The sequence below is a fragment of the Nilaparvata lugens genome, chromosome 9 (assembly GCF_014356525.2).
Source record: "Nilaparvata lugens isolate BPH chromosome 9, ASM1435652v1, whole genome shotgun sequence".
Lineage (NCBI taxonomy): Eukaryota > Metazoa > Arthropoda > Insecta > Hemiptera > Delphacidae > Nilaparvata > Nilaparvata lugens.
Window position 1 is genome coordinate 42928285 of NC_052512.1, and position 23558 is coordinate 42951842.

Genomic DNA, 23558 nt, shown 5'->3' on the forward strand with positions numbered 1-23558 from the left:
AAAGTGAGAAATTAAGTTTGTAGGAAATCAGCATTATGGTAGTTTATTTTGTTAATTTCAACACACCAATTTTTCGACAACACAGAATGTTCTCTGATAGGTTGATTAGATTGGTGTATCGACGGCAGCCAGACCTGATAACAGCGCTCACACTCACATTCCGGGACGACACGTCACGGTACGATAGGACAGAAAGCTCTATGTTTATTTAGGATTTTTTCTAGACATTAAATTATTTATTAATTTTTGAGAAAACATAACAATAGGTCAATGTAACTTACTGAGCGCGAGGTCTACTGTTCACAGAACTACGAGTAATGATCAATCATAAATTCAAATAATTTTCAATGTCTAGACTCTATATCAATGATTAGGTATTACTGGATAAATTTTATTGTAAGCATATAAACTGTACAGTCATAATTTGACTTATCTGTATATATAAAAGCAAAATGGCACTCACTCACTGACTGACTCATTCACTCACTCACTCGCAGAACTAAAAATTCTTATATACATAAATGATCTTCCGGATGAATTACAAGAAAACAAAAAAGTGTATCCTATTTGCAGACGACACAACTATACTACTTCCCACAAACAGAAAGGAAAAATCGAAACAATATAGTTGAATCAACTCTTACTGAAGCTACCTCAATCTGCAATAGAATGAAACTGGCCATAAATAATGAAAAAACAGTACACATGAACTTCACCCCAACAAACCAAACCCAGGATGAACCACAAAACAGTAATATAAAAACAGTGGAAAGCACAAAGTTCCTTGGTGTAATTATCGACAACCATCTGACCTGGAGGCAACACACGGACTATTTGTGTAAAAAACTCTCCTCTGCTACATATGTCATCCGCAGAATCAGAAATATTGCTGATGAGAGGACAGCACTAATCGCATATCACTCATTATTTATGTCACACCTGAGATATGGCATCGTCGCATGGGGATCATCAGCACAGGGAAATCTCGAGAGAATATTAAGGATACAAAAAAGGGCAGTGCGAATCCTACTAAGAGAAAACTACATAGAACACTGTAAACCACTCTTCAAGCAGACAGGTATCCTCACAGTGATCTCAATATACATCCTGGAATCCATCATCCTAGTGGTAAACCAAAGTCCGGCTTTAAGACGAGATAAGCACAGTTATAGAACACGCAACATGGATGACATAAGCCTCCCCCAGCATCGACTTAAGAAGTATAGTAGATCTCCGGCCTATTCGGGGGCATACCTGTTTAACCTGCTTCCTGGCAACATAAAATCCCTAGTGAATGACAACACCTTCACAAGAAGACTAAAACAATACCTGATGGACAGACCATACTATAGCATTGCAGAATTCATTGATGACCACACCTTCTCACACCTTAAATAAAAGTGAACACCGACACCCCCACGATGGGACGAAAAAGACGATTCCCCGGTCAAGCAGACTGCGGAGAAGACATAAGAAGTAAAAGTAAAAGTAAAAAAAATCTATCGGACCAAAATGTTCAAATTTGGTAGGTATGTTCAGTTGGCCCTTTAGAGGCGCACTAAGAACTGATTTGGGAAAATTTCCAAAGATACTCCCAAAATCTGCGTTTTCCAGCGTTTTTTAGCGTTTTCTCAGCTTTATCGAGAACAAATGAACAGAAGTTGTTCAAATTTAGTACAGAAGCTCAGCTAGGGTGTAATAATGTTGTGTTAGAAGGAATTTGTATCAACGTCAAAAGATACGTCCAAAATTAGCGTTTTTCCAGCGTTTTTTTTTTTTCTTTTTCTCAGATTTATCGAGAACAAATGAACAGAAATTGTTCAAATTCAGTACAGAAGCTAAGCTATAGTGAGGTCCACGTTATAATGACAGTATTTGATTAACTTTGATTTTGCTATCCTTGTCTATCATTCAACAAAGCAGGAAGTACTATCCTTTTCTAGCTCCGCAACGATGTCAAATCTGTTTTTGACTATGCAAAAATATAATTAATTAAGGCAGAGAATCGACAACGCTGTTCTCCTATCTTCATCCACTGCCATTAAACGTGGACCTCACTATAGGGTGTAATAATTGTGTGTTAGAAGGAATTTGAAATAACGCACAAGACACGCCCAAAATGAGCGTTTTCCAACATTTTTCTCAGCTTTTCTGCGTTTTCTCAGTACTTTGACTTTCTGATGGAATGAAGCATGCTGAAATGGAATATGCAGCCGAGCGAAGCGAGCCCACTGATCTCATTTTTGGACTAATCCAGTCGGGGGTCCAAGACGGATATGGCAAGCGAAGCGAGCCTGACGGCTAGTCTATAATATAATAAAGGAAAGAACTGGCTTATACACGTAGTGGATAGGAAAATTCACGAATGACGCATCATCACGTCTCAACTACTCAACTGATTAACTTGACATTTTATTTTCCTTGCCCTATTACCATAGGTAAGGAAAGTATTGCTTTCCGAAAAAATAAAGTACCCCAATTTCTAAATTTCTATACGTTTCAAGGTCCCCTGAGTCCAAAAAAGTGGTTTTTGGGTATTGGTCTGTATGTGTGTTTGTGTGTATGAGTGTATGTGCGTCTGTGTACACGATATCTCATCTCCCAATTAACGGAATGTCTTGAAATCTTGAGGTCCTTACAATATAAGGATCCGACACGAACAATTTCGATCAAATGTAATTCAAGATGGCGGCTAAAATGGCGGAAATGTTGTCAATAACAGGGGTTCTCGCGATTTTCTCGAAAATGGATCCAACGATTTTGATTGTTCGTGTCAGATCCTTATAGTGTAAGGACTTTAAGTTCCAAATTTCAAGTCATTCCGTTAATTGAGAGATGAGATATCGTGTACACAGACGCACATACACTCATACACACACACACACACACACACACATACAGACCAATACCCAAAAACCACCTTTTTGGACTCAGGGGACCTTGAAACGTATAGAAATTTAGAAATTGGGATACCTTAATTTTTTTCGGAAAGCAATACTATTCTTACCTATGGTAATAGGGCAAGGAAAGTAAAAAACTAAACAAGTAGAGGACACATTATAAGAATTTTTTGTAACTAACTATTGTATGTAATATTGTAATTTATCTAATATTTAGTGTAATTGATGTTGTAGTTTTAGTTTTTTTGGGAAATAAACATTTATTTATTATTTATTATTGTGGAGCACGGGTTATCTGCTATTAGTTAAATAAATATTTGTAATTTGTAATTGAATATTTGTAATTTGCAGGAGACATATCCGTCGACTCCACCTGTGTGGTTTGCTGACTCCGAGGAGACAAGTGTTACAAATGCCGTACAAATTCTGAGCAACACAACAGGCCGGGACAATCACGTAAGATTCTTCTTCTTCCTCTTCTTCTTCTTCTTCCTCTTCTTCTTCTTCTTCTACTTCTTCTTCTTCTGTCTTCTTCTTTTTCTTCTCTTTCTTTTCCTCCTCATCCTCCTTATTTGGTAAAGAGTTAGTGGGGAGGATATTTTTAATATTGTTTCCTTAGAATGGACATTGATATGTCCAAAGCTCCGCCAATTTATGTAGATGCATTACAATATGATTATTATCTATAGTTATTATATTACAAATTGCTTTTCCTACAGTTACGTTGAAAAGTGGCCATTGCTGCACTGATTACAGAACGCAAAGAATCACTTTTCCGCTCTAGTGCGGGAAAAATTTTTCTGCACTCCAGATTTGCAACATGGCAACGCAAAATACTTAGTAGGTTATATGGAGCAACAGTGCAGCAAAATCAAAATGAAGTTGGTAACAGTGACTGCTGTGGCTGCTATAGTGAGCAGAGGTGCAACCAAGCACAACGCGCTAATTATTATTCATTATATATTATAACCAAGGACAACGAGGACTTTAGGATTTTAGGATTAAGGTTTTTATCAATATAAAAATTACACAGAAAAACATTTGATGCATTTCAGGCAATTTTACCCATAATTACCCACTTTTCATATTCAATGGTAACTGTAGGAAAAACTTAATGTGAAATACGTGCGCAAAGTTCCTCTGCTGCACTCAAGAAACCATTCAGTAAACGTTTCTTTCGGTGCAGCAAACTGACACTTTGCGCACTAGTTGCACAAATAACTATTTTCATATCATATACAGTTCAATAATTATTCTCTTAGTCTATATTATGTAAATTCATCTATAATTTTGCTGTATTGTAAGCTATTGTATATAAGTGTATAAGCCAGTATATATTGGAATCTACAGAAATAAAGTACTCAATCAATCCTCCTCCTCCCCCTCCCCTTCTTTTTCATCTTCTACCTCTTTCCCCCGCCTTCTTCTTCTCCACCTCCTTCTCTTCCTACTCATTCTTCTGCTTCGTCTTATCATCTTTTTTCTCTTCTTCATCATCTTCCTTATCATCATTTTCTCCTCTTTTCATCATCTACCTCTTTCCCTGCTTTCTTCTTCTCCACCTCCTTCTCCTCCTCCTCATCCTTCTGCTTCGTCTTTCTCATCATCTTTTTTCTCTCTTCTTCATCATCTTCCTTATCATCATCTTCTCCTCCTCCTTCATCTTCTACCTCTTTCAACTGCCCTCTTCTTCTTTTACTACTTCTTTCCCCTACCGTCTACTTCTTCTCCTTCTTCCTTATCATCATCTTCTTCTTCTCCCACCTTATGTAGTAGTAGTAGTAAAACAACCTTTATTGACAAAATTATAGTAAACAATACAATACAACAATAGAATTTATTACATAATAAATTGAATTATATTAGATATTATTAGGTAATATCATAGAGAAACAATAGCGTAAGTAGATATCCCATGGTATAGGGAATTTATGTCGCAACTTTTACTGTTATCTCAAGCCGATTACTGTCGATTATTGTCAATTCTCACTGTTTTGTTGGTGTGATAGTGTATGAACGGCACAATTTGAGAGACTAACAACGTCACACAGCTGCATAGGAAAGAACTACGTGAACTATCGGCTTCGGATAACAGTAAAAGTTGCGACATAAACGCCCTATACCATGGGATATCTACTTATGCTATCGTTTCTCTATGGTAATTTCTTCTTCTCTTACCTTATCTTCATCTTGTTTTTCTTCTCGTTGTTCAGGTAATGAGCCAGGTGTGCATAGTGGTGCGTGAACTGTGCCGTCTGCACGGCGTCACAGAGCCGAGTGCCGACCTTGACCGCCTTTCGTTGGGGTGTCTGTGGCCGTCGGGCGGACCCCCCACCCCGCCCTCGGACGACCTGCCCGGCAGTCAGCACGATGAAGATGACGATGATGATGATGACGATGATGACCTGCATCTCGAAATGGACGAGCCCGACATCACCAACAAGAACAAGGTGAGTCCTGTTTCGATACTACAAAAGTATCGATAGTTATATCGATACAAAAGTATCGATAATTATATCGATGCAAAAGTATCGATACTTGGTATCGGATCGAAACTATCGATACTATTGATATTTGGTATTGGGTCAAACCTTGAGCTGCGTACACATATACGCGCTTCCAACCCGCACCGAGCACGCTCCGCCCCCGTTTCTCCATCGTACCGCAGTCGCTCCGCCCCCGCTCTGCAGTCGCACCCATCATGAACGTTACGGAAGATGTTAGCTGTTCTCGCGTTCCCCGGTCGAACCACTGTTGCTCCCCGGTCGATCATCAATCGCTCTGCCGGAGTGACGTTCGGTTGCGGAGCAGAGCGAAAGTCTGTACGCACCTTTGGACCAGTTGTAGAATAGACACGCTGGGAAGTCTAGCCCCTGAAGTCAACATCTACTGCCATATCACCATATCGTGACGTCAGCATCGGATAGAAAACTTTTCTGTAGTTTGTTTACAATGTTTTCCATAGCAGATTGTGTCTATTTCAGATAGAAGTAAATTATTATTGACCGAGCGAAGTAAGGGCTTAGATTCAAGTTGACGGTTTGGCATTTCTCTTAATGTTTAAATGTTTATATGTTGCGCATTTACGGCGAAACGCGGTAATAGATTTTCATGAAATTTGACAGGTATGTTCCTTTTTTAATTGCGCGTCGACGTATATACAAGGTTTTTGGAAATTTTGCATTTCAAGGATAATATAAATAGAAAAAGGAGCCTCCTTCATACGCCAATATTAGAGTAAAAATCAGACTATAGAATTATTCATCATAAATCAGCTGACAAGTGATTACACAGATGTGTGGAGAAGCCAGTCTATTGCTGTATTTCCATAAGGTCTATAGTTTCAATCAGGTACTTGTGGATGAGAATACTGCGTGAGGTCTACTGTTCACAGAACTACTAGTATAAAAGGAAAAAGGAGCCTCCTTCATACACCAATGTTAGAGTAAAAATTAGACTATAGAATTATTCATCATAAATCAGCTGACAAGTGATCACACATATGTGTGGAGAAGCCAGTCTATTGCTGTATTTCCATAAGGTCTATAGTTTCAATCAGGTACTTGAGGAGGAGAATACTGCGTGACGTCTACTGTTCACAGAACTACTAGTTCATGAAAATGGTAAACTCCCGCTGAAATAGAAATAGAAAACAATGTAAACAAACTATAGAAAAGTTTTCTATCCGATGCTGACGTCACGATGGGGCGATATGGCAGTAGATGTTGGCTTCATCGACTTTCAGTTTGAATATATACAATGGGCCGTGTCTATTCTATAACTGGTCTAAGGGTCAAACAAAAGTATTGATATTTGGTATCTAATCGAATCAAAGGTACCGATCGATACTATCGATACTTGGTATTGTGTCAGACAAAAGTATCGTTACTATCGATATTTGGTATTTTATCAATCAATAGTATCGATTTTTTGTGTAGTTGAGAAGTTGATATTGTGGTAATTATTCATATTGAATGAAAAAAAGTAAGAAATTGTCAAAAACCACAGATTTATTGATACTTCGAAAGACCGGTTTCGGTTAGAACTTGAGGAATTCATTTGGAACGTAAGGTCCTTACACTATTAGGATCCGACACGAACAATTTCTATCAAATGTAATTCAAGATGACGGCTAAAATGGCGAAAATGTTGTCAAAAACAGGGCTTTTCGCGATTTTCTCAAAAACGGCTCCAACGACTTTTATCAAATTCATACCTAGAATAGTTATTGATAAGCTCTATCAACTGCCACAAGTCACATATCTGTAAAAATTTCAGGAGCTCCGCCACATCTATACAAAGTTTGATTTTAGTTTCCCAATTATCAGGATTCAAATAAAATTTGAACAAAAAATTCCAAAAGGAAAAGATTGAGCATTTTCACCTAAAATTAAAAATAAGCTCGAAATTCGAGTAAATGTGATTATTCAATTGCAAACTGTTGGTAACTGTTGATTCTATTGAATTATTCACTATGAAGAGATAGCAGACCTCGTGTGTCACCAGCGTTATTGTCCTGTCACCAGCTGAATTGGATCTTTGAATAGTAGACTTGAGATGAGCGGGAACACTAGCGTCAGGGGATCAATTTTCATAACGGCAAGGAAAGTTGTGTGAGTGCGCCACACCAGATTTTTCCTTTTATTTTATTTTGTGTTCAATTTCCTAGTATTTCGAAATTTAATTTAAACATGGTCTGCGACTACGCCCCGTTTCGGAAAGCCAATTTTCTGTCTCCAGCTGTTTAAAGTCTAGAACTTGGCTGAATCCCGAGCTCGGAAACCGGTCCTAAAGCTCCATGTGTATTTTTTCGGATGCAACACGTTGCTTTTGAGAAGATACAAAAGAGCATCTGTTGCTTATGGGAAGATACATTGAAGCTCCTTGTGTATCTTTTCGGATGGAGAACCTTGCTTTCGAAAAGATACAAAAGAGCATCTGCTGCTTATGGGAAGATACATTGAAGCTCCTTGTGTATCTTTTCGGATGGAGAACCTTGCTTTCGAAAAGATACAGAAGAGCATCTGTTGCTTATGGGAAGATACATTGAAGCTCCTTGTGTATCTTTTCGGATGGAGAACCTTGCTTTCGAAAAGATACAAAAGAGCATCTGTTGCATTTCTACTCTAGTTGTAATAAGTTGCTCAATGGCAGTGGAGAAAGATAGGAGGACATCGTTGCCGATCTTGTCAATGCCGTCTATAGACGGTAGCTGATACAGGTTTATTGATGTAATATCAACTGTTCATTCTCGTTTGAAGTAATCAATTATATTTTATTAAGCAAGAGATTATTTTTTTCAATAATTTCATAATGATTTTTATAAAGATAAAATATTTTGTTAATCAATTATTAATTCTACATTGTTAAAAGACGATCTGGCGACAGAGCTAAGCAAGGAAGAGATAGCGCTATCCGCTTTGTTTAATGATAGACAAGGATGGCAATAACATTGCCAATCAAACACTGCCATTATAACATGGACCTCACTATATAGATACCTTTACAAAATCTTCTTGTGTATCTTTTCGGATGCAACACGTTGCTTTTGAGAAGATACAAAAGAGCATCTGTTGCTTATGGGAAGATACATTGAAGCTTCTTGTGTATCGTTTCGGATGGAGAACCTTGCTTTCGAAAAGATACAAAAGAGCATCTGTTGCTTATGGGAAGATACATTGAAGCTCCTTGTGTATCTTTTCGGATGAAGAACCTTGCTTTCGAAAAGATACAAAAGAGCATCTGTTGCTTATGGTAAGATACATTGAAGATCCTGTGTATCTTTTCGGATGCAACACGTTGCTTTTGAGAAGATACAGAAGAGCATCTGTTGCTTATGGGTAGATACATTGAAGCTCCTTGTGTATCTTTTCGGATGGAGAACCTTGCTTTCGAAAAGATACAGAAGAGCATCTGTTGCTTATGGGAAGATACATAGAAGCTCATTGTGTATCTTTTCGGATGGAGAACGTTGCTTTTGAGAAGATACAAAAGAGCATCTGTTGCTTATGGTAAGATACATTGAAGATCCTGTGTATCTTTTCGGATGGAGAACGTTGCTTTTGAGAAGATACAAAGTGCATTCCTACTTTAGTTGCAAATAATATGTTGCAGTGCGAGGACATGGACACTGAGCATCAGGCGACACTGAAGCGACTCCGTCAGAATCAGCGTCAGGACTACCTGAAGGGATCCGTGTCCGGGTCAGTGCAGGCCACCGACAGACTCATGAAAGAGTTGCGCGACATCTATCGCTCCGACACATTCAAAAAAGGTACCACTACATTACACACTTATTCTTTCAATCGTTTCCTGCCCCCTATACAGTGACCTGTACACTTATTTATTTATTTCCGCCACACTGCACAGAAAGCAGCTGTTTTCCAGTCCCTACGTAGATCTGAAAGATATTGTTTGCAGACGACTCTCGTCTGACGTCAGAACAGGTTTCTTTCCAGCCTAGGCCGGAAAGAGTACCCTTTCCAGCCGCTAACATGGAACTAAGAAAGGTGATCAAAAATTTCCGGCCGCTTTTTGAAAATTTTTGACAATGTGTTTGGACAACTGTGCCATATGGTGCATTGTGTTCAGGAGGGTGAGATCGGAAATTTCCACCCCACTTTGAATACCCTACGACGTCTGGTTCTTGAGATATGAGACATCAAAGTTCCCCCCCCCCTCATAAAACATTCTTCAATTTATTATTACTTTCCTTGCCCTACTACCATAGGTAAGGAAAGTATTGCTTTCCAAAAAAATTTAAGGTACCATAATTTCATGTTTTCTATACGTTTCAAGGTCCCCTGAGTCCAAAAACATGATTTTTGTGTGTTGGTCTATGTGTGTGTGTGTGTGTGTGTGTGTCTGTGAACACGATAACTCCATTCCTAATTAACCGATTGACTTGAAATTTTAAACTTGAGGTCCTTATACCATGAGGATCCGACAATAAGAAATTCAATTCAAAATTGCGGATAATGGCTAAAAAATCATGTTTTTCACGGTTTTCTCGAAAACGGCTCTAACGATTTTCTTCAAATTTATACCCTACATAGCTATTTATAAGCCCTATCAACTGACATGAGTCTCATTTCTGGGAAAATAGCAGGAGCTCCGTAATATTCCTGAGAAAAATTAATTTTGTCAAATTTTTATCACTATTTTCTCAAAAATGACTTGACCGATTTTTTCAAATTCATATCCTGTATAGTTATTCATCAGCTCTATTAACTGGCATGAGTCTCCTCCCTGGGAAACTAACAGGGGGCCCACCCCATCCCAGGGAAATTCACTTTGTAACCTCCTTCTCGTGCGTGAGGTAGATAGGTAGAGCAGTTTATTCAAAAGAACTCATGTCGATATTTTATTTGTAGAACAGCTGTTTTGACAAGTTTTAAAAAATCCTCAAATTTCATAATTCAAACAAAGGAAAATGTAATCTGATCACAATCACAATAGTATAATCGTAGTTTTAATTATTTAGCCGCCAATCGGCATAATGTTATTTCCTAAATTATCCTCGTTAATGAGGCTTATAGATCAATGAGCAAGGAAAGTTGTGTAAGTGTACCACACCAGATTTTTACTAGCTGGCCCGGCGAACTTTGTACCGCCAAATAGTTAATGCATCTCATGACAAACTTTAGCTGGATGCACACCTGAGGAGGCGCGATGCGGCATTCTGCATCCAGGTGCTTCTTGCTTATTGGTTTTGAATAGCAGATGCTATTATTCATATTATTCCAATTAACTCTAATATTATAATTTCTCCAGCATTATTTAGTTCATTTGTTTATTTTTATTCACCTATTAAATTAGTTTTTTCGAATGTGAGAATATTGATACTGATGGGCACGCACAATAATACCATGACTGCAAAACAAAATATTGAAACCAAAGACCTTAAAGCTGCGATTAGACCAAATTTATTAAAAAAATGTTAATAACTCAATCCTTTTGGGTTATATTAGATTGAATATAACTTATCATACACATGATGAACATATGTGTTTGTCAACTTCCGTTCAATCTAATAGAATCTATAAGGATTAAGTTATAACCATTTTGTTAATAACTTTGGTGTAAACCCAGCTTAAAGATGCATACCTCTTTAATGTCTTTGATTGAAACTATAGACCTTATACAAATACAGTAATAGACTGGCTTCTCCACACATCTGTGTAATCACTTGTCAGCTGATCTATGATGAATAATTCTATAGTCTGCTTTTAACTCTAATATTGGCGTATGAAGGAGGCTCCTTTTTCCTTTTATATTATCCTTGAAACGCAAAATTTCCAAAAACCTTGTATATACGTTGACGCGCAATTTAAGAAGGAACATACCTGTCAAATTTCATGGAAATCTATTACAGCGTTTCGCCGTAAATGCGCAACATATAAATATATAAACATTAAGAGAAATGCCAAACCTTCGACTTGAATTGAATCTTAGACCTCACTCCGTTCGGTCAACTAGATGTGCCGGCCTACTTTTATAACTCTAAAGATTTTCTTCAAAATTATTTTCATTTTGTTCCCTTTATAAAGGCCAGGCACAATGAGATATGTTCAAAGATGATGAAGTATTTTATTTTTATCCTGTTCACAATATTGTAAAATATAAATGAATAAAGTGTTAATTACAAAAGCACATTCACAACAGTATGTTAATTGACCGTGCGAAGTGAGGTCTAAGATTCAAGTCGACGGTTTGGCATTTCTCTTGATGTTTAAATGTTTATATGTTGCGCATTTACGGCGAAACGCGGTAATAGATTTTCATGAAATTTGACAGGTATGTTCCTTTTTAATTGCGCGTCGACGTATATACAAGGTTTTTGGAAATTTTGCATTTCAAGGATAATATAAAAGGAAAAAAGAGCCTCCTTCATACGCCAATATTAGAGTAAAAATCAGACTATAGAATTATTCATCATAAATCAGCTGACAAGTGATTACACAGATGTGTGGAGAAGCCAGTCTATTGCTGTATTTCCATAAGGTCTATAGTTTCAATCAGGTACTTGTGGATGAGGATACTGCGTGAGGTCTACTGTTCACAGAACAACTAGTATAAAAGGAAAAAAGAGCCTCCTTTATACGCCAATATTAGAGTAAGAATCAGACTATAGAATTATTCATCATAAATCAGCTGACAAGTGATTACACAGATGTGTGGAGAAGCCAGTCTATTGCTGTATTTCCATAAGGTCTGTAGTTTCAACCAGGTACTTGTGGATGAGAATACTGCGTGAGGTCTACTAATGTGTTGTCTGTTGTCGTGTGTTTCAGGCATCTACAGCATAGAGCTGGTGAGCGATTCGCTGTACGAGTGGAACGTCCGACTCAAGTCGGTCGACCCCGACTCGCAGCTGCACAACGACCTCGTCCTGTTGAAGGAGAAGGAGGGCAAAGACAGCATTCTGCTCAACATGCTCTTCAAGGAGTCCTATCCGTTTGAGCCGCCCTTTGTGCGGGTCGTACATCCTATCATATCTGGCGGCTATGTGCTAGTGAGTATCAAAATTATGGTGTTGTGTATCAATTTGAAATGATACTGTATCATATTGTGTTGATGCTGCATCATGTTGTGGTGATTGTGTATCATATCTGGCGGCTATGTTCCCGTGAGTATCAAAATTATGGTGTTGTGTATCAATTTGAAATGATACTGTATCATATTGTGTTGATGCTGCATTATTTTGTGGTTATTCTGTATCAAATGTGGTGATTGTGTATCATATCTGGCGGCTATGTGCTAGTGAGTATCAAATTATGGTGTTGTGTATCAAGTTGAAATGATACTGTATCATATTGTGTTGATGCTGCATCATGTTGTGGTGATTCTGTATCAAATGTGATGATTGTGTATCATATCTGGCGGCTATGTGCTAGTGAGTATCGAATTATGGTGTTGTTTATCAAGTTAAAATGATACTGTATCATATTGTGGTGATTGTGTATCATATCTGGCGGCTATGTTCCCGTGAGTATCAAAATTATGGTGTTGTGTATCAATTTGAAATGATACTGTATCATATTGTGTTGATGCTGCATTATTTTGTGGTTATTCTGTATCAAATGTGGTGATTGTGTATCATATCTGGCGGCTATGTTCTCGTGAGTATCAAACACTTTAAGGGCAGCTTTTCGAGCTTGGGATTTAGGTGGGCCGTCCACTAGAACTATTTTCTTCTTCTTCTTCTTCTTCTTCTTCTTCTTCTTCTTCTGTCTTCTTCTTCTACTTCTTCATCTTCTCTATACACCGACTGTATCTTTGAAGAGATTCACGTTATAGCATAGAGAAACAATAGCATAAGTAGATATCCCATGGTACAGGGCGTTTATGTCGCAACTTTTACTGTTATCTCAAGCTGATAGTCCACGTAGTTCTTTCCTGTGAAGCTTTATGACGCTGGTAGTCTCTCATATTGTGCCGTTCATACACTCTCACCCCAACAAAACAGTAAAAATCGACAATAATCGACAGTAATCGGCTTGAGATAACAGTAAAAGTTGCGACATAAATTCCCTATACCATGGGATATCTACTTACGCTATTGTTTCTCTATGGTTATAGTCAGTGAAGATTATAGGCCGACATAGTTGCCAATTTTCCTCTACTACCATCTTCTACAGCAGATATAGTAAGTTCCATGTTATGATGGCAGTGGAGAAAGATAGGAGAACAACGTTGCCGATCCTCTGTCTTGCAAATGCCTTCTATAGACGGTAGCTGATACAGGTTTATTGATGTAAAACAGTTCATTCTCGTTTGAAATAATCAATTATATTTTATTAAGCAAGAGATTATGTTTTTCAATAATTTCATAATGAATTCTTATAGTTAAGATGAAACAGTTTGTTAATTAATTGATAATTCTACATTGTTAAAAGCCGATCTGGCAACAGAGCAAAGCGAGAGAGAGATAGCGCTATCCGCTTTGTTGAATGATAGACAAGGATAGCAATACTATTGCTAAGCAAACACTGCCATTATAACGTGGACCTTACTATAGGTACCTTTACAAAATCTTCTTGTGTATCTTTTCGGATGGAGAACGTTGCTTTCGAAAAGATACAAAAGTGCTTATTTTGCTTATGGAAAGATACATTGAAGCTCCTCGTGTATCTTTTCGGATGCAACACGTTGCTTCAGAGAAGATACGAAAGAGCATCTATTGCTTATGAATTAATTTTTCAACTATTTCATAACTAAGATCAAATATTTGGTTAATATTATCATTAATTTTACATAGTTGTAAGAAGATCTGGTAGCAGAGCAAAGCGAGAAAGAGATAGCGCTATCCGCTTTGTTGAATGATAGACAAGGATAGCAATACCATTGCTAATCAAACACTGCCATTATAACGTGGACCTCACTATAACTGGGTATCAATTTTACCCAGCATATAAAGGTGCGTACAGATATTCGCGCCGCGAACATGATCAATTCACTTTTTATCAGCTGACTATATCTGTATTTTTACAGAAATGTAAGATAAAGATATAGAAAGCTTGGCATCAGCTGATTAAAGGTGAATTGCTCATTTTCGCGGCGCGTATATCTGTCCGCACCTTAAGATAGTCTTCAGAATGCATGGCCTCTCATGGAGAGTGTCTATATTCCTCTAGTTTGCCCCAAAAGAAATACTGTATCCGGCTAACAAGCTAACAAAAATCAGTGCGTCTGAGACGCCCGTTTAGGTGGGCCGTCCACTGGAACCGTTTTCGTCCGAACTAGCATCGGCCGAAAACTACCGAACTCGTCCGAACGATCCCTCAACAAAGAAAATAGATGCTCGTCCATTGCAACAGATTCGGCCGTCTCCGGCCGATCAATTTTTTGATTCGAGTTGAATGGGATTTTCCGGCTCTATCCGGCCGAAGTCGAGCTGAGACATCATCCTAACCTCAAAATTTGTGAGATTGTAGCACAATAAGGAATTACGGAGGACCAAACTTAATGAGGAATATTCGTTGGCTGGTATTTTGAATAACATGGAATAAAAAATATACATTTTTTTGGAATAGTGATATGAAGTTTGTAATAATATCAGCATACAAACATAAATTTCATATAATCACATGTCTGGTTGAGGTATTGAATTTAGTTTAGACCACGGTATATAGAAAAAGACGGTAGGTGTCACGCGCATGTTTTTGCTAAATTTCCGGTATAGCTGACGTCATTTTATATCCAATCATCTGTTTTTAACAAATAAGTTTCATAAACATTGCCAATAGATGTTCAAAACCTCGGTTGGTGGCGATGGCGCAATCTAGCTGGCTGGCCACTGCGCACACATTTCGTGGCCTCTACCGTTTTCATCTAAATACCATGGTTTAGACTACTCTATAATGCTTCCTCATCTGAGCTTAGACCTTCTAACCTATTTCAAATCTTAGACCAGGGGCCTGTTTCATAAAAGTTACAAGTCACGTAATACAGGAGAATCACCATTCCAATTACATGCTCAATATAGCCGATAAAATCAGCTGTTCCTGTATTACAGGACATCTAGAAATTTAGAAGTCCTGTATTACAGGAACAGCTGATTTTATCGGCTATATTGAGCACTAGCCGTCAGGCTCCTCCGACTGGATCGTCCAGGAATGAGATTAGCAGGCTCGCTTCGCTCGCCTGCATTTTTATCATGTTAGGACAATCCAGTCGGGGGTCCAGACTAAACGTCTGGCTAAACGGATATGGCGAGTGAAGCGAGCCTGACGGCTAGTAATATAATATTCCCAAGATTGAAGTAACAGTGTCCAATCAATTTTTCCGCGATAAATGCATTTGAATCTTCAACTTGGTGCCAACCTAACAAAGTCAACTCAACTTAATGCTAACCTGACAAAATTATTAATTTAGTTGCCAGTTAACAACTGTTTCGAAGAGGTACTCTATCTAGATTATAGTTCTATAGTAACATATGATATGGAAATTTCAATTATAATTAAGAGATTGGGAGAAGAATATGCATACTAAAATACGAACTTTAAACCCTTGAAAACAACCCTTAGAGTTAAAATATTGCCAAAAGATTTCTCAGTGCGCCTCTAAAGGGCCAACTAAACATACCTACCAAATTCGAACGTTTTTGGTTCGGTAGATTTTTAGTTCTGCGAGTGAGTGAGTGAGTGAGTCAGCCAGTCAGTCAGTGTGTGAGTGCCATTTCGCTTTTATATATATAGATGTAATTGGAATGGTGATTCTCCTGTATTACAGGACTTGTAACTTTCATGAAACAGGACCCAGTTATAGAATAGACACGGCTCATTGTATATTCATACTGAAAGTCGATGAAGCCAACATCTACTGCCATATCTCCAAATCGTGACGTCAGCATCAGATAGAAAACTTTTCTGTAGAGTTTGTTTACATTGTTTTCCACTGCAGATTGTGTCTATTTCAGCGGGAGCGCAGCGGGAGTTTACCATTTTAATGAATAATAATTTACATCCTTCTGAAATAGACACAATCTGAAAGTTTTCTATCCGATGATGACATCACGATTTGGCGATATGGCAGTAGATGTTGGCTTCAGAGGCTAGACTGTTTCAAATGTACGTTTTTAAAATAGAGGTGCTCCCCATGTTATTCAAATGGAGTTACTTTTACGCTCTAGGGAGTTTTTCTGTTTTTTCCTCCCGAGAGCGAAAAAGTGACACTTTAGTATTATGTTCCAGGGAGTAAAGTAAGCACTTTAGACAGGAGGTGGAGGAAATAGTTATTTGTGCAACTAGTGCGCAAAGTGACAGTTTGCTGCACCGAAAGAAACGTTTACGCACGAGCCGCAGGCGAGGGTGGAATGGTTTCTTGAATGCAGCAGAGGAGCTTTGCGCACGTATTTCACATTAAATTTTACTTACAGTTGCCATTTAATATGATAAGTGGTTGATTATGGGTAAAATGATGGCTGAAATCCATCAAATGTTTGTCTGTATAATTTTGTTATTAATATCAACTTTAATTTTTTAAACTCTATAATCCAATTGAAAATTAATAATAATTGATAATTTATTCAAATTAGAAATTAAATTAATCTAATTTGAAAATTTGGATAATTTTGAGTAAATCTTAATTTCTAAATAATTTTTCAACCAATTAATTAATGAATGAAAAAAATCTTATTTGAAATAATGAATAATTAATAATATTCAAAATGTATAATTTAATGAGTTCTCATTTTTATTTATTTCAAAATCAGAAAAAATATAGATAGAACAAATTTGCATTTAAAATATACGCCAACAATGTCAACAGCTGATTGGGATGGCTGCAAGATAATACGCAAAGTATTAAGAGTACGCAAAGTAATACCATAGAGAAACAATAGAGTAAGTAGATATCCCATGGTATAGGGAATTTATGTCGCAACTTTTACTGTTATCTCAAGCCGATTACTGTCGATTATTGTCAATTTTTACTGTTTTGTTGGGGTGATAGTGTATGAACGGCACAATATGAGAGACTACCAGCGTCACACAGCTGCATAGAAAAGAACTACGTGAACTATCGGCTTGGGATAACAGTAAAAGTTGCGACATAAACACCCTATACCATCTACTTATGCTATCGTTTATTTATGGTAATACTTTTCGCACTAGAGCGGAAAAGTGATTCTTTGCGTTCTGTAATCAGTGCAGGAATGGTCACTTTTCAACGTAACTGTAGGAAAAAGGTTTTTTACATACTTGCATTAATTTCCTTGAACTATTGTGTAGCAATCCTTTGGATACTATTTAATCTAATCTAATCTTCTCTCTGTAATATTATAGATTGGTGGCGCGATCTGTATGGAGCTGCTGACGAAGCAAGGCTGGAGCTCAGCGTACACGGTGGAAGCACTCATAATGCAGATTGCTGCCACACTGGTCAAGGGAAAGGCGCGAATTCAGTTTGGCACGCCAAAATTACTCAATCAGGTAAACTTGGCTTTTTAGACGTTTTGTATCAAGTTGAGATTATACTGTATCATATTGTGGGGATACTGTATCATGTGTGGTGATACTGTATCATTTATGGTAGCTTTTTAGAAGTTTTGTATCAAGTTGAGATGATACTGTATCATATTGTGTTGATACTGTATCATGTGTGGTGATACTGTATCATTTATGGTGATACCATAGAGAAAAGATAGCATAAGAAGATATGCTTTGGTTTGTAGAATTAATTCAGTTTGGAAGTTTTGTATCAAATTATGGCGATGTGTATCAAGTTGAGATGATACTGTATCATATCGTGGGGTACTGTATCATGTGTGGTGATACTGTATCATTTATGGTGATACCATAGAGAAAAGATAGCATAAGAAGATATGCCATGGTTTGTAGAATTCATTCAAAGCTTGGAAGTTTTGTATCTAATTTAGGTGTTGTGTATCAAGTTGAGATGATACTGTATCCTCTTGTGGTGATACTGTATCATGTGTGGTGATTCTGTATCATTTATGGTGATTCCATAGAGAAAAGATAGCATAAGAAGATATGCCATGGTTTGTAGAATTCATTCAAAGTTTGGAAGTTTTCTATCAAATTATGGTGTTGTGTATCAAGTTGAGATGATACTGTATCATATTGGGCCATATGAATAAAGTTGAGCATTTGCTTATACTTCTAAAATATGGAGAATGTGCTTCATTTTCTATGAATAAACGTGAGCAAAACCTTTTGCTCATGCTCATCAAAAAAATAGTTTGAGCATTTGCTCAAAAGTAAAAGCTTATACTCAAAATATTGTATGAATAAACCAGAGCATTTGCTCAACTTTTGAAGCAAATGCTTCAAAAAAGGTGAGTCCAGTCTAGAGCAGCTTATCACCTTTTGCTCATAGTAAAATGGCTCAACTAATTCGTACGAGGAAGAAGAAACTATACCAGATACGATCACAACCAATAGTTGAGAACTATAAAACTCTTTTTAGATTCAACCATGATTTATATATCACCATTATTCCTACAAAAGAATAAATACAAAAGATAGTACCTGATATAAAGATAGCCATCACAAAATAGGAGATAGGCATTTAAGAAGATGAGAGTGTGGACGATTGATATTATAAGAATATGCTGAAGATTATTATAGAGATGACATTTTTTCACGCTATTATTTGAAAATTCTAAACTCAACTAACCTAAAACTATTCATAAATAGAGAACAGAGCAGACGACGCAAACACAAGCGGTGCCCCCTACTTGCATATTTAGCGCTTCCGTGAGCTATAACAACAAAGTAAGGCTACACAAGCGAATCAGCTGATGAAAAATCTTTAAAATACGTGAGCATTTGCTCCAGAGTTCAGGAGCATAAAGTAAAGCTTATTCATATAAAAATGAGCAAATGCTTTTGCTTCTACCTTTTTCTCATGAGCAAAACCTTATGCTCCATGCTCTTGCTCATGAGCATTTGCTCTGGTTTTATTCATATGGGCGATTGTGGTAATACTGTTTCATATAGTGTTGATACTGTATCATATAGTGTTGATACTGTATCATACCATAGAGATAAGATAGCTTAATGCCATTGTATAGGGCGGTTATGTTCCAAATTTCACTGAGTAAATGCTACTTGGGATAATTCCTCTTGACTCTCTACTGATTTCAATAGAACAGCTGACAGAATATCGGCGCCATTTTGAGCAGATTTTTCAGTCTGGGCTGCTAGTTTCAGTCTATTTGTCTTTTTACCTTCCGGTAGTCGCGCCCTACTCAATCACACGAGCAGTCGCGTGTTGTATTTTGTACAACATCCAATTTTTCAAGTGTTATGTACTATGTTTACTGTAAAAAAATATTATTCAATTGTATAATTACTTTTTCCTCCACCTACTGTCTAAAGTACTTACTTTACTCCCTGAAACATAATACTAAAGTGTCACTTTTTCGCTCTGGGTAGGAAAAAACAGAAAAACTCCCTAGGGAGTAAAAGTGACTCCATTTAAATAACATGGGGAGCATCTCTATTTTAAAAACTTACATTGTAATAGGTTAGAAGGTCTAAGCTCAGATGAGGAAGCATATAGAGTAGTTATTAAACCAACTAAATTCAATACCTCAACCAGACGTTTGATTAATATATGAAATTTATGTTTGTATGCTAAAATTATTACAAACTTCATATCACTATACTAGAAAAAAATTATATTTTTTTTCTTTCAATCCAAGTTATTCAAAATACCAGCCAACGAATATTACTTATTAACTAATCAAATTTGAAACGGGAACTTCATCATAGCTGTAGTTGTGGCTGTCATTGTTGTTACAACTTTAGCCGACAGATAGTGCTGTCGGAGGAGAACTGTGATTACAAGCCAGCTGTTTCTGTTTACTTCTTCTTCTTTGTCTCTCCCCAGTATGCCTTACAGCGTTGGGGTAGCCTCGGTCCACTTCCTCCATTTATCCCTATCCATCGCCATCCTCCTCATCTCCCGAACCGTCTTCCCTCTTCTTCTCCCTATCTCCTCAATGCGATCCTCATATGAATACCTCGGGCGCCCCACCGTTCTTCTTCCCTGTACTCTAACATTTACAAACTGTTTTGCCTTGCTTTCGTCCCTCATCCGTTGTATATGTCCATACCAACCCAGCTGCCTCGTTTCTATTCTTTCCCCAACATCTCTCATTCCCACTTCTTCCCTTATTCTAGTATTTCTTACTCTATCCCTTCTGGTCTTACCAACTGTCTTTCTGTGGCATTTCATCTCCAGTCCTTATCTTATTTTCGTGGCTTGATTTTATTGGCCAACTTTCGCTTCCATATAGCATGATGGGCTCTATTATTGTTCTGTATACCTGGTTCTTTATCTTTTTATCAAGCTCTCTTTTTCCAAATATACAGTCTTTTATTGCATAGTAGGCAACAGCTCCCTTTCTCACTCTGTTCAGCACCTCCCTATCAATCCTTCCATCCTCCGAAATCACTGTACCCAGGTATTCATATTTCTCCACCTGTTCCATCTCCTCTCCATTCACCATAATATGCATATTATCTCTCATTCCTTTTGACACTGCCATCACCTTGCTTTTCTTGACATTTAAGACCATATGCCTTGATTTCAATTCCTCTGCCCATTCAGTTGTTGACTGTTGCAATTTTTCTTTTGAATCACAAATCAAGACAATGTCGTCGGCGAACAGAAGAGCTCTTGCACCGATCGGCCTCATATTCCAGTAACCCACCAGCGTGTTCTGTGTTCTTCTTTTACATATTTTGTGTATTTCATCCATGATTAGAATGAATAGCAGAGGACTGAGGCTGTCACCCTGTTTCACGCCTTTTTCCATGGCAAACTCCTCTGACACTCCTCCACCAATGCGCACTCTTGCCACCATTCCTTCATTCACACTAATAATTGCATTGATAAGCTTAGTGGGCACTCTCTTTCTATGCAATACCCTCCATATTAGGTTTCTTGGGACTGTGTCGAAAGCAGCCTTCAGGTCCAAAAAGGCTAGGTATACATTCCTTCCCTTCTCAAGAAATTTGGCACACACACTTCTAAGGGAAGAGATATGCTCCTGGGTCTGCCTGCCCGGTCTGAACGCTGCTTGTTCTTCTTCTATATCATCTTCCACCACTTTCCGCAGCCTCCTCTCAAGTATACCAGTGTACACTTTCATGGCCACCTGAGATAAGCTTACAGCTCTATAGTTATCACACTCAGTGGTAAGACCCTTCTTATGAATTGGGATTATAATATTCTTCCTCCACTGCACAGGGACTCTTTCCTGCTGCCATGCTTCATTGATTAAATCCAACAATCTATCAATCAATATATCTCCTCCCCATTTGATAAATTCTGGCACAATACCATCCTCTCCTGCTGCCTTGCCGACCTTCAACCTCTTAATGGATTCTTCTACCTCTTCTCTAACGATTCCACTTGTTATTCCATCTATCTCATCCATCATTTGTTCGAGCTCATATTCATTATCCTCATTCTGATCATCATCCCTGTGAAACTTATCTTCATAGAATCTTCTCCATCTATCCAGTACCTCTTCTGTCTGTGACACCAACCTTCCTTCTTCATCAGCTATTGTTCTGATCTGCTTTCCATATTTTCCTTTTAAACACTTGACAATTTTCCAAAATGAACGACCATTATCATGTCCATGTTGGTGTTGCAGATCTTGACCAAATTCTTCCCATGAATTAGTTTTTGCCAACCTTATAGTTCTCTTTGCCTCATTCCTTTTCTCAACATACATTCTGTACTCCTCCTGCCTCTTAGTCATCATGTACTTTCTGTATGCTTTCTTTTTCTCTTTCACTTTCATCTGAACCTCCTCTGTCCACCATCTTGTCCTTCTCTTAAACCTTCCCAGCCTTTTTTCGCCACACACTCCCTTTGCAGCACCTGTAATAGCATCTTTCAGCTCATTCCAGAAACTATCTACATTATTACAGTTGTTCTGCATATTTGCAATCTGGTCTGACAACTCTGTTTTGTATCTTTCTCTGTTCTCAATACACCTTAGTTCTTCATGCTTTATTCTTGTGTATGCTCGCTGTCGCTCGACCTTCCTCTCTGCAAATCCAGTATCTGCCACTAGTAACCTATGGTCAGTGTCTAGTTCAGCTCCTCTGATGACTTTGACATCTTTGAAAGCATACCTGAGGTCACCCTGGTACAGAATATAGTCAATCATACTCTCAGCTTCCTACCTTCTCCCACAAATGTGATTTTATGAATTCTTTTGTGTATGAACCAAGTGTTTCCAATGAGAAGATTGTGCTGTGCTGAGTATTCAATTAGTCTTTGTCCATTGTTATTTCTTATTGTTTCACATCCATATTTTCCCATACTTCCGTGCCCGTCCTGTTGATCAGATCCAACTCTCCCATTGAAATCTCCCATCACCACAAGTTTTCTTGTTTCTTCAGCCTCTATGGTCACTCTATCTAGTTGTAGCCAAAACTCATCCTTTTCAGCCACACTAGCATCTTCCGTTGGGCCATACACTTGAATGATGCTTATTTTCTCTTCTAGGTCAAGATCCACTCTGATAATTCTAGGGCTTACAGCCTCCCAGCTTTTAACTCTTGTGTTGGTGTCTCCATCCATGACTATAGCCACTCCACCACTAGCTCTTCTTCCCTCTGGTATTCCTGAGTATCGCATAACATACCCTCCATCCAAGTCCTTCTGTCCCACTCCCTTCCTTCTTGTTTCACTCAAGCCAAGTGCCTTTATCTTATACTTCTTCATCTCCTCTACCAACTCAACCTCTTTTCCTGTAAGCGTTCGAATATTCCATGTCCCAAATCGTATATATTTGCATTTCCTATCCTTCCTAAAATTCCGGTCCCGTCCGAGGCTATTTAATGTACTTTGAATCCAGTGTAATCGGACGTGTGGGGGATTAGCCCAACGACGTCTTCTTTGGAGTACTTCTTCGTCTGGCTCCTATCCTTCGACCTGTCCGGCATGGGTATCCCTTCTTCCGCAATCAACCGCCGGCATAGCTCTCAGGGTCGTTGGAGCACGCAAGCCCCTCCACCAACGACAAGGTGTTGTACTCCCCAGGAGGGGTGTTTCTGTTTACTAAAAATTGTAATTTTTTTTTTATTCCTTGTTATTCAAAATACCAGCTAACGAATATTCCTCATTAACTAATCGAATTTGAAACGGGAACTTCATCATAGCTGT

The 23558-nt window shown here is 38.0% G+C and overlaps 1 protein-coding gene across 1 annotated transcript in view; it reads left to right on the top strand.

The window, feature by feature from the left end:
* Positions 1-23558, top strand: part of LOC111059595 (ubiquitin-conjugating enzyme E2 Q2) — a 31391-nt gene that overhangs the window by 1753 nt on the left and 6080 nt on the right. The window contains exons 2-6 of the mRNA XM_039435911.1: positions 3252-3356; positions 5114-5350; positions 9015-9174; positions 12194-12414; positions 17687-17833. Coding sequence (XP_039291845.1) covers positions 3252-3356; positions 5114-5350; positions 9015-9174; positions 12194-12414; positions 17687-17833 — 870 coding nt within the window. The remainder of the gene's footprint in view (positions 1-3251; positions 3357-5113; positions 5351-9014; positions 9175-12193; positions 12415-17686; positions 17834-23558) is intronic.